The sequence below is a fragment of the Macadamia integrifolia genome, chromosome 4 (genome assembly GCF_013358625.1).
Source record: "Macadamia integrifolia cultivar HAES 741 chromosome 4, SCU_Mint_v3, whole genome shotgun sequence".
NCBI lineage: Eukaryota > Viridiplantae > Streptophyta > Magnoliopsida > Proteales > Proteaceae > Macadamia > Macadamia integrifolia.
Window position 1 is genome coordinate 27764668 of NC_056560.1, and position 13224 is coordinate 27777891.

The following is a 13224-nucleotide window of genomic DNA, read 5'->3' on the forward strand; positions in this document are numbered from 1 at the left end:
ATTTACTATGGAATTAAATTAAATATGCAATTATAAAGTGAACCTACGATGAAGGCAATACTGACTAATAAACCTAAAATTGTGCAAACATTAGAGATGTGTGAAATTATGATCTAGAAAAACACCTAGGAATTAGAACCCATCATGAAATTTAAGAATAATCTACAAACAATATAGCCATATATCGCATGCTTGAATAAGTTAATAGAAAATATGGATTTTTAATCTAATATGTCCCATGAGTGATTCAACACATACATAACATTAGATTATAGACAAGATCGTATTGAAAATTATGCATACAAAAGATAAACAATGGCATATATAATTTTGATTTTGTAATAGGGTTTTGGACATGGAATTAAGAAAACAGGCATCAATTGCTTACAAGCTACTTTTCATCTCATGGTTTTATCCAATCCTCAAGTTGTGGGATTTAGTTAACCATAGCAATGAAGAAAGATGAAAAATTATTAAAAAATTGACAAGACATGATATTTAATTAAATCTAAAATAAAAAATAGAATAAAAAGAAATATTTTACTGAATATATACTGTAAAAATCCAAGCTTAAGAGCTCCAAATTTCAACTTCAATCTTTACATACAACTCAAGAGAAAAAAAAAAAAAAAAAAAAAAACTCTCTAAAAAGTTTATTGTGATTCTCAAGTTGTGAATTAGGTTCTTATTTATAGGCTAAGGAGAGTGTGTTAGAAGTAGTTTAAGAAAGGGAGAATTACTTGTAAGAGAAGATCGATAGAGGATAGTTAGAAACCAAAGTAGGAAAAAGAGAGATACTAGTAAGAAAAGAAATAAGGAAACCATGAGAAAATAGGAATGGAAAAGAGATAGTCAGGCTTAGACATAGGAGAGAGAAGAGAAAATTTTGAATTTATTTATTTTTTAAATTCTAAATTCTAAATTTCAATTTAACCAAAACCAGTTTTTTAGCTATATCTCTCCATCCTGTCTCCGTATTAACTCGAATTGAAAATTAAAGATGCACCATTTTAAATTACGAACGCAAGAAATCCAATATTCAATATTTTTCAGAGAACTCGTGATCTTTTAAAATTATCATCATGCCCCTACACTTCTCTTCTCAAACTTACGCAAGTCCACCCTTGTCCGATTCTTCTTTGTTACTCAAATCTCTTGATCAAACTTCTAATTTGATGTGAAATTACTCATTTGCCCTTGATTGCTTCAGTGAAAATTCCTCTCATCTTGCTCTTGATCACATGTGAATCGATCCATGGGTAAACCAGTGTCTAGATTGCATTGAATCCTCTTATTTAACATCTTTTATGTGCATGACCCTGTAACCTACAAACGTGAAAAATTCTTCATTTGCCCTTGATTGTTTTAACGAAAATTCTTCTCATCTTACTCTTGATCACATGTGAACCAATTCATGGGTAAACCAGTGTCTAGATTGCATCGAAACCTCTCATTTAGCATTTTTTATGTGCATAACCTTGTAACATGCAAATGTGAGAAAATTACATTATTTAGCTCCCTCTTCATCCTTCTTCTTCCTTTTCTTTTTTCTGTTTTCTTTCTTTTCTTTTATTTTCTCTTTCTCTCTTCTCTTCTCACTTCAACAATGGCTCACAAGCATCCCCATTAGCTCAACATATTGCTTAAAGAACATAGAATGTACAACTGAAGCTCAATCCATCAATGACCCTATTCCCTACTCTCTGTTTTTTCCTTACATGCAATGTCTTCAATGTAAGCTCTCAAACAAGTTTTTCAACACCATTCCCCATTAATAGTGCTTTAAAATAACTCTCTTGAAGCTAACAACCATATTCAATACAAGCGAGTGAGAGGAGATTTCAAACCTTAGCTTTTTTCACTTTTTCCTTTAATATTGTCTTCTCATCAATACTTCTACAAAAAAACAAAAATCTTCTCATCAGTACTTCTACCAAAAAAAAAAAAAAAAAAAAAAAAAAGAAGTCTTCTCATCAATACACCACCATTATCACCCAACAACCAAGCTCAAACAATCTTCCATAAAACCCACATAGCTTGCTTTTTGTTGCTGGAGTTCAATCAAGGCACACAAGAGGTGAAATTTTCCATCTTCAAAATTTTGTGCACTTTTTTTTTCTCCAAACCACTCTCCCTTTTTGTTTCAGGTGGATTGATGACAAAGAGATGAACCACCAGCAACTTGAATCAATAAAATTGACTTGAAACGAGAGAGCTATGCCCAAATGAAGTTGGACCTATCAAAATGCAAGAAATGGAATATTTTTATCTTCCAAAGTTTACCTACGAAATATGGAGAATCAGCTGCCATGTCAGCAGTGGGAATGCCACACCATTAAAAGGAAAAAATAAGGGCCAGAATTTGGGCCTTAAGATGCTATCAGAGAGACAGCGTGAGATGTGGATCATCACACAATAGACCATGGTCGTTGGATGAAGATTTTTCATGAATTGAGAACATCACCCAAAAAAGTAGAAACCACGTTGCGGATTTTGATTGGGTCTTGAGAACATACTTGATCTGGATTGTCCAGATTACTTTAAATGGACGGTTTAGCTAATTAAGCTGATTTTTGGGATTTAAGTATTTATTACCTTCAACCCCAATTGAACCTTTAGCTTACTTACCGAGAGCAAAATTTTGAACAGCCACTAAGAGGCATTTCGGTGAACACATTCCACACACTGCCATACTTGGAAAAAATCCATAACACCCATGGCCGATTCTCATGCTCTTGGCTGCTGGCCGGCCGGCCCTCAAGTGACCTCCATGTGCGTGCCTTCCATTCCTTTTGGCCGACTCTCTTTTTAACCCAGCATGTCTTTGCACTATGCCTAGCCAAAGCTACATGGGCTAGCCGCATGATTCTGTGACTAGCTTGTGTGATGGCCATGGCTGGCTATGTGGCCATGGGTCTTGCCGCATCAAATGCCGCGCTCATGTGACAATTGCATACCATCTTGACACCAGTGGAACCTAGACACATGCTCATCCACCTCAACCAAACTTACTAACTTAGCAAGCCATGCCAGCCCATCTACCACCTCATCAACAACTTCATGAACCATCAGTCTATGTGCTCCTTGCCATTGTGCCACATCACCAAATCACAACCCATCAACACAAAAATTCAATAACGCTCCCTCTACAGCCACCCTCACCAGGTGGGGCCCACATTACCTGAACGAAAATGGGTATACCTTCCTCGTCTGAACTTGAATCGAGTAAAAAACAATTTGCATTACATTCATGATTTGAGGCTCTATAATCTTCTAGAACTATCATCAGGCTCGACCATATAAGATGATTAAAATTCTCCTAGACTTTCCGTGGGTCATAACTTCTTCATCTGATATCGAATCAAGACATCGAAAAATATTTTTTTATTACACAGGGAAGTTGAGACCAAAAAAATATCTCCATGACCAAAATTCCTCGAATGTAAATAGACCAATTAAAATTACCGATATCGAGCTTGGAAAATCGAAACTTGCACCAATGCCACACCCAAGACACTCAAGCAACCTCTGAAACTCTACCTACCATCTCTGATACTCTCACTTCTCTCTAATACTCTCAATCGATACTATATTTGATACTTTGAGTGACTCTGGTATATCACACTACCAATTGTACTGCTCCGCTGACTCAGACTATATTGTGTTAACAACATTATTATGTTAATAATAATAGCAACACCAAGTATATTGTGTGTAAAACAATGTATGGATTAACAAATAATTCTACATCAACTATGTCTAAGACCTTGCACGATTTCATGTACTAGTTAGTCTTTTTCACCCAACAACCTTAGGTTTTAAGTTGGGAAATTCAACATATTATCAAAACCACCATTAGAAATAAATCAATATTACCTACACACGTATGATAATCCCCAACTTACTACATCTCCCCCACTCACTACATCTAGAACCTTAGATGACTTCATTTATCAATTGTACCTCATAAACTGATAACTTTAACTTTTGGGTTCTAGCACTCAATGGCATTCACCTTTTTTTTATTTTTTTTTATTTTTGGGTGAAACATTCACTCATTTTTCATTTGTTAACTTTATGTTAAGTTCATTTCTTGAATTTTTTTTCAAACTTACTCAACCTCGTTCTGTTAGAAGTACATTTTTGAAAAGAAAAAGTTAGCTATGATTACCAAAATAATTATAAAACAAACTCAAAACATAAGAAGCACGATGATTTATTTACTTTTCAATAAAAATAGTGATCTACAAATTTTTATCTCTCATCATCTAATGGGATCGGGCTCATCTATAGAGTTGGGCACTCAACGGTGTTCACTTTTTTTTTCTTTTTTTTTTTTTTTTTTTTTTTTTTTTTTTTTTTGGTGAAACATTCACTCATTTTTCAATTGTTAACTTTATGTTAAGTTCATTTCTTAAATTTTATTTCTCAAACTTACTCAACCTCGTTCAATTAGAAGTACATTTTTAAACAGAAAAAGGAAAAGATTCACTATGATTACCAAAAAAAATTATATAACAAACTCAAAACATAATAAACATGATGATTTATTTACTTTTCAATCAAAATAGTAATTTACAAATTTTTAACTTTCATCGTATAATGTTGACCACATGTTTTCATATCACTATGCATAAATACTCTCAATTAAAATTTCTCATATGATTTGTTCCTCATTGCATTTTATTTCATTTTACAACAGAAATTTTTATATAACTTCATTTCTACCAAATCTGGCCTTAACAACTTTAATGATAACACATGCATATGTCTAATTAATATAAATTTTAATACTAATTTATACTACCACGTGGCTTCTAACAAACTCCACTCCCCTTTGAATCAAAAGTCTATCTTATAATTAATGTATGTAAGACTGAATTTCTCTTCACCCAGCACATTTATAGTTGGATGGGACTTTTTGATACGTAAGGGTAGTTTCGGGACTTCATACATTAGGGTAAGATTAGGACTATGAAACTTTCTCTTCACTAAAAAAAGAGAGGGAAACTTTCTCTATTTCTGTGAATGGAATATTTATACCTTTTTTTTTTTCTCTCTATTTTAAGAGAAAGAACATTATCTTCACACACCACATTTACAATAGGGTAGTTTCAGGACTTCTTACAATAGGGTGAGATTACAACTATTGATTGATTGAGAAACTTTCTCTATTTTTGTAAATGGAACATTTTGGCCTTTTTTTCTCTCTTCCAAGAGAAAGAATATTATATTTACCATGGTTTACCCCTTGGATTTGAACCATTGACAAGCTTGAGGGGTTCCTTGTTGGCAAGAAAAAAAAATTGTATTTAAATATACTTATCCATTTCATAATGTAATTAAGAGAAAAAAAAATTGTAATAATTTCGTTCTGCAATACCATTAGTTCGTGTTATTAGGAGTTTAATTTAAAAATAGAATTCATTGAAAGTGAGATTTTGGTTCCTAGATATGCCCATCATGTCCTTGTGGACCAAATCTGGGAACCTGTAAGAGGTTAAATTGGTTAAAGATTTAAGAGAGAAAAAAATATTTCGACCCAATATGAGAAAGCATAAAACAAAAAAGAGGTGACTGAGAATAATAAACGAAATTTATCAAAAAAAGAAAAAAAAAACCATGTTTTTTTTATATAAAAAGAATATATTACAAAAACTAGAAATATATACAACTGATAGGGTCTCTGCTAGTGTACCCTAAATTAACCAAGTCTCCAACAGTCCTTAAATATAACATCGCAGGATCAGACTCCATACATTTATACACAAACTTTAAGTGATCAAAACAAACATAAATATCCCAAAAAGTGGTTAGATTGATAAGTGGCCAGCATTCACTTGTCGGCATCGAAATAAGATTGAAGTAATTCCTTAGAAGAGAACCATATTTCAAATATATTCCATCCCCTAGAAGTCATCAACCGCAAAATCTGTAGAATCCAGCCAGCTTCAATCTCCACAAGATCTTGAAAAAAAATCGTTTGCAATTCCGATCTCGTATAATTCCGTGAAATATCACCTTCAGGGGGTGACACGTATATTGATACCAATGCAATGGTCCAGATCTGATTTAAATGTCTCTTCACTGATTTAATGTTTTATTAGTCGTACCAGATCTGGACCATTGTATTGGTATCAATACACGTGTCATCGCCTGAAGGTGATATTGCACGGAATTGTACAAGATCAGAATTACAGACGATTTCAACCCCAAGATCTTAGTAGAAAGTATCACCCCTGGTAATGACCTGAATTGACTTTTATATAATACACCACACAGCCAAGAAAATCCTGATCCCAAAACATTAGTAAACCCTGTACGAACCAAAACAGGATAGGACAAAAAAGGTAAACCAAAAAGCTCCCTCAACCGGACTTCAGGATGATCTGTGACAGACGGGGAAACAGCATTAGATACAAAATCCGCATAAACCTTCAAATCAGAAAGCCATCTATTCATTTTGTTTATGACCTCCATTGGGTTAGGAAAGACGGCTTGGTTTATAACAGCATCGCGATGTTCCCATATAAAATAAGCACCAATCGAAAAAATGCAAAAGAGTCTCCGACGCTCGGACATGCTTAAACAAGTATGGGTAAAAAAGAACTTAACAAACCCCACTAGAGAAACTTCCGGCGAAGAGTGAGATCCGAACCCGATAGTACAAGCCCAAATGTGAGATGAAAATTCGCATAAAAACAACAAGTGAGATACAAACTCCGTATCCTTACCACAAAACACACCATTTGAGTCAATATCCATCCATTTACCAAGAAGAGCTGGAACAGGGAGACCACTGTGTAACATCCACCAAAAAACAGAACTTAAATTTAGAGTGGATCTTGAGTGTCCACACGAAAACCATTTGTTGGTGATTCCTCCTGCCTACGTCCACCAGTAAGAACTCGTTTTAGAATTTCAATTACTCAAGATTGTCCTATCAAACGCTTACACAGTTACACTTCAATGTTGGATTCCAACCTGTCACAATTGCCTGGGCCTTCAAGGTGGTATTCACACCTCACATTGCGGAGAATTATATTGGTCAACCCCTTGGAGTCTAATAAACAAGTTCAAATTATCCACAATGAGCAATGAAATGAGCATTTAATGACTGGGAGAATCTGATCATGCACTCCAGGCATTGGATGCTCACTACACCTCATCATCTCAGTGCAGACGATTTTGACGCTTGGTAAACTTCCTTGTAGAAATCTACTAAGATTAATCAGTTGTAACTAAAAATATTCAACTAATCACTAATGAGATTTGTTGACTCACTTGGCTGTTTTGGTGACTAATTAATTTCTCTTTTTCTTTTTTTATTTATGAAAATTAACTAATCGTTTTTAAAAGCTTTTATAAGTTGCTGGAACTGTTTTGATCTTCATTAGTCCTCATGCTATTTCTCAATCTCGTATTTCTATTTTGTCACTTGATAATTTTCATTTAAATTGAAATTTTAACACGTGAGATTCTTACCTATCCATAAAATTTTATTAAAACAAAAAAATAATTACACGAAGATCAGATCGTTAAAAATCATCCGATCTTAAATTATTTGCAAATTCAATCATGTGAGGGTGAGTGAACCAATTGCCAACACTTATGATCCTCCTTACAGTTGACACGTGGCAGGAAGATCAATACACGTATCTCAGTCTAACATACACGTACACACACAGGCCCCTTTAATAGTCTACGCCAAATTCATCAAATGCGGACAAGATCAAGATAACACTTGCACCCACTTGGCGACACTTGGCACACCCTGGTTGATGACAAATGCCATGTAATAACCAGGCGGAGCAACCTTCGCATCAACCGGAGCCGTACACCCTATCCTCCACCGTCCTACACCGTCTGGTTCCGGCACCGCTGGAGTCACCGTCAACCGTACCAATCTCTGGCCTTGTGAGAACGAGTGCGTGGCAAAGGGAGCGTTCCCGAGATTCACCTCCATCTTTTCCACCACTGGCAATGGAACTGACACCACCACCTCGAAACCCTTCCCGTACCGAATCTTCTCGGGAGATACTTCGATAACCGGTCGGAGATTCGCACGGTCCGCCGACAAATATTCCGGCGAGAAAGCTTCTATTCTCAATTCCGTCGGGAATTCGGCGTCGAACTTGTAGAAGTAATGAGGGTTACTTCCGGCAATGAGAACTCTCCCGTCCGGTAACAGATTCGCCGTCGAATGGTACATTCTTGGAACGGAACCGGGGTTCAGAGTCATGAACCGTAATCCGACCGGTTGGTCTGGCCGGTACAGGAGTGGGTATAAACACGGGTTGGATGCCATCTCAAAGCCTTGCGTTCCTGCTTGAGCACCGTTGATGACTAACACCTCACCGGTCGGAAGCATGACCATATCCCCCATAATCCGGCCAAAGGCCATGTCTTCCATTTCCCAATTGGGTTCAGGATCGGTGGCAACGATACGCCCGCAGCTACCGTGCGCTGGGGTATCCGTGCTCCTCACGATGAACGCACCGTACTGCGCCCCACCGCAGACGACGATCTCGGCGGTGGAGTAATCCCCTTGGAGCGCCAACATCACCGACGATCCAGCGGAGGGGTAGTTGCGTGGGCCTCCATCCAACGGTGGATAATTGCGTACGATGGCGTTGATGGTATAATCGTATTCTACTGCCTTATTGTTTGCGAAGATAAAGAGATGACCGTTGGGGAGGAGATGAACATAGGGGTAGAGATTGTCCATCTGATTATCCTCCACGACAGCAAGGAACGGCAATTCGACGGCTCCTTTACCTTTCGGAGGATAGAATTCTATGTTGTTGGCGGCTCGACCACCGATGATGATGACCGAACCGTCCGGGAGAATCTGGTTGGTCGCATACCACCGGCCCGTGTTGAGTTCAACGTCCTGAAGCTCTTCCCAGTCACAAAACTGGTCGGACCGGCACGGGGAGAACTTTCGTATCTTCTTTAGACCATCCAAGTCGCCGCCGGTTTGTAAGAGGCTGCCGTCGGGAAGGAATTGGCCGGAGGAACACCAAGTGTCGGTGAGGATCATTAAGGGTCGGATTTGGTTGGTGGAAGGATCGAAGAGGACAGAGTGGGCATAGCAGTCGCGCTGGAGGACTTTGTCGTTGGGGTCAAAACGGCAATGGCCCCTGCGGAGCATTCGGCGGGAGGGACCGATGTTGGTGCGGTCGAGGAGGACTACGGTGCCGTAGTGGGTGACGGCTGTGTGCATGGAAGCTATGCCAGCGTTGGGGACGAGGAGCTCCCACGTGCCGGGGAGGTCTGCACGAGTGTTGGTGACCACTAAATGTAATGAAGTCCATGCGGTGAAGAGAGAGAGAAGTCGTATTGAAGAAGAAGAAGCCATGGATCGAGGATTGAGAAAACTTGAGAGAGAAGAAGGAAAAAGAGTGGTGTGATCGATCAGTAGTTAAGTGAGTGGCGTGGCGTGAGTGGGGATCGTATTATAGAGATTAGAGAGTATCGAATAAATGATGAGAGAGTGAAAGATAAGCGTTGGATTGTGGGTCCCATTGAGATTAGTGGCTGGCAAAAAGCTACATTTGGTAAGTGATGCTGATGAGTTGGGAGCGTGGAGGCCGACATCCTGTGTGGGCCCGTATGCAATAGTGTTGACCTTTATGCTAAACGCATTCTTTTTTTTTTTTTTCTTTTCTTTTTGGTAGTATGAGTTTACTAACGGGAGATGATCAGGATTTAGTTGATGACGTGAGCGAGGGGACGGTAGGGGAAGGGTAGGGGACTGGGGAGAGAAGGAGGACAGGTGGAGTGAGGAAGTGAGGAGGGACGACCACAGCCGCAACGTAGGAGGGCCCACCATGTGGATGGTAGGGAACTATTACGAAGGATGGGCGAGTGACACCGTGGCGGAATAATTCTCCCCAGGATTTGAAGACTTTTCCGGCAGAGGGGGTATTCCCCATCAAAGTTTCGCATGGAGTTTTTGAAGAACTTTCATAAGATAATATTATTAAGTTTTTGGACCACAGGGAAGGGTAATTTAATATTTTTGATTATATGATATTTAAAAATAATTTAAATCAATTATTTGTCAATTTTATATTCATAATTTTTCTCATATAATTGGTACATAGAATTGTTGGCACGAAATCTTCCTCTATGTTACGATTAGATGACTATATCAATGAGTGTGCAGGTGTGCCCATAGTTAGCAAATTTGGATTCCAGAATTATTCGGGCGGAGAATTATTCGTAATAATTCGATTAGTAAATTTAAGGATTCGATCAAAAAAGCGGTCAAAAAAGCGGACAAAATAAAAATCGGAGTCGGATTTGGATTCGAGAATTATTCGATTAAAAAAATAAAAGTCGGGCAAAAAATTCGGATATTAATTTTATAGTTTATTGTATATTTTTTATTTATCAAGTTATTAACTTGATTTGTATACTTAGAAAGAGAAAATTACTTTATACAATAAAGTAAAAAACTATGAAAAAATTGTCATTGAACGATGAAAACAATGGTTGTTGTGATCCAATTTCTCCTCATGAAATAGATTAGGCCCAAAACATTGAAAACAATATTACAACTACAATAAAACAAATAAATAAATTGACCACAAAAAATTTTCACTATTCTTTTGCTTGGGTTCACAAGACCCATATTACACTAAGATGCACTAATTTTTTAAAATTAAAGCAACAATATAAAAGAAGATTGATTGATACGACGACATGAATTTGTCTTGGTCCCTCGGAACCTCAAATTATCCATCAAGACTTGATATCTCCCCTATCTTAGTATGAATTGATGAAGTTATGAGAAAGAAATGAAACAAAGAGTAGATTCGTACGATTGTTACAAAAGAATTAAGTGGAGAAAAAAGATGGGAAGAAGGAGACGGAAATTTGGGGGAGAAGAAGATAAAAAAAAAAAAAAAAAAAACTATTTCGATGGTGGGTACCGTGGGTTTCATATATGACGTTTGTTTTTTGTTTTTTTTTTTGTTTTTTTTTTAATACTGTTTAAGTGGACTGAATAATTTGGTTCGGCCCGAATTATTTGCGTTTTAAATTCAAATTAGAAAAAAACGTGTTTTTTACCGAATTTTATTTTTAATTTGGATTCGGTCAGAATTTTTTATTTAATTCGGAAAAATTCTGTTTGGCGGAATAATTCGTGAATTTTTTGGCCGAATTGTTAACTAGGGGCGTGCCAGAATCCTTCTTGACCAGATTCAATATTGAATCTGACTTCGTTCAAGTGACTTTAACTCTCCACTTGCCCTGAGTGCTCCAGGGACTTTTCAACAACCAAAAACTCCGAAAGATGAGGGAATAAACAGTGTTTATATTCCTCAAAAGGGGCTTTGAATACAAGTCACGAGAGCCTAATGGATAGACCCTTTGGATTGAAAATACTAAAAAAATGAACATAGGGTTCTACTCCATCTCTAATTCTAAACATTGGAAAGAAAAAAGATAAAATGAAAATATTTGCATTGCAGTTGAGTTGTGTTTGATTTGTTGTTGATTGCCCTTCCTTGGTTGGTTTTCTCCCTTTATATACCTTAAAAATTAGCCGCTCCATTCCTCACACCACTTGCACACTTCTCCCATGAAGTAGCATCTTCAATGTGCCATTGACACCTGTAATCTTAATGTCCGATATCATAGACATGTCGTAACCACCTCTATGCGTTGGCATTACACCATATATGGGTGATGGACCAATACGATCAACCCACATTCTCCTTTTCATGTCCCCTATTGTCCCTGCCACGTCATTAGGTGCGTATTTTGAATTCTGGTACCAACAAGGATTTACTTTATCTTTAATTGTTGATTTTTTTTTCCCCTTCAGTGTAGCTTTAATTTCATGTACGAATAAAAAACTTGGGATGTGTTTGTTCATAAAATTTCAATTATTAAAAAAAAAAATGATTAAGCTATAAATTAAAAGATAACTGCTTCAGCCTTGATGAGAGAGATTGACTCGACGTACCAAACTAGAAAATTCCATGATAAAGTTTTAAAATTTTAGAATCGATCTTGAAATCAGACAAGCCTAATATTAATTCGTTCCGATTAAACGGTATCAGTTCGAATCAGAAAGAAATATCTTAGCTGTTATTAAAAAAAATTAAAACTTTTATCTTATTACCTATCATCTATATCATGGATCTAGTGATACAACCAAAATTATGGACTAGACAGGATTAAAATCCATCTGATACACAATTGATTCGTACTAATCTGATCTCATTACTCAAACCATGCCATGACCGAATATTAGGATGTTTTTTAGAGGAAAGAGAAGTATGAATATTAGGAGTAGGAAGCTCAATAGTCAAAATTGACACCGATAGTGATGGTGACATGGCGACTCCATGGATAACTTATTAGATATTTAGATCTTCCACAAGAGTCCGAATTCCAAGTACAAACCAGATAAACTAAAATCTCTCGATAATTCCAAACAAAGCCCCCCGGTGGGGTTAGCATATTTGAATTCAATTTTTTTTTTTCTTTTGGAAAGAATTCAATTCAATAATGTGCACCATGCACACTCTATTGAAATAAATATTATCTTTTTTAATATTGGAATCGTCTAATTTATGAAGAAAAATAGCAAAGGATATTATTAAGGAAAAATGACATGATTACTTATTTTTGGGTTTCCCTTTACAAAATTACCGAATCTATGTTTCAGCTACCATAAATTCAGTTTTTGGGTTTGGGTTTACAAAACTACCTAAAACAGTATTCATCCCTCAACTGAGGAGGTTTTTTGACAATTTTACCCCCACCTCCCTTCTCCCATCGACAAATCCCCCGACCAATAAAGGATATCAGATCAATTGGTGGAGCTAACACTAGGAAGGTTACGGAGCAGCTGAAGTAATAAGCAGCAATGCCACCCTCCATAGGGATTTCAGTTCCTTCTTGGGGCACTGGTTTGAACCATTGAAGAGGAAAGAACAAAGTTACAGAAGTCAAAAGGTTATGGAGAGGGTGAAGTAAGTAGCAGCGCCGCCCTCCATAGGGCTTTTAGTTCCTTCTTGGGTTTCTAAGTTGGGTTGAACCATTGGAGAGGAGAGAAAAAAGTTAGAAGAGGGTCTCGAGTTAGAAGTTTGTGCATGGGTTCTCGTATTCTTTTTTTCCGGGTTTCTAAACTAGTTGAGTTGGTCTCTGTTGTAATCTTCATTAGTAAATTAATTTCAAAAACACTTGCAGAAACGAGTCCAA

At 37.0% G+C, this 13224-nt stretch overlaps 1 protein-coding gene across 1 annotated transcript; it reads right to left on the reverse strand.

The window, feature by feature from the left end:
* Window positions 1–7473: 7473 nt before the first annotated feature.
* Window positions 7474–9436, reverse strand: LOC122075733 (aldehyde oxidase GLOX). The gene has a single exon (XM_042640875.1). It carries the CDS (start codon window positions 9359–9361, stop codon window positions 7733–7735), a length of 1629 nt encoding a protein of 542 aa, XP_042496809.1. The 5' UTR covers window positions 9362–9436; the 3' UTR covers window positions 7474–7732.
* Between the last annotated feature and the right edge of the window lie 3788 nt (window positions 9437–13224).

Coding starts and splice junctions, on each gene's coding strand:
- LOC122075733 (XM_042640875.1), bottom strand. CDS start 9,361: ATGGCTTCTTCTTCTTCAATACGACTTCTCTCTCTCTTCACCGCATGG.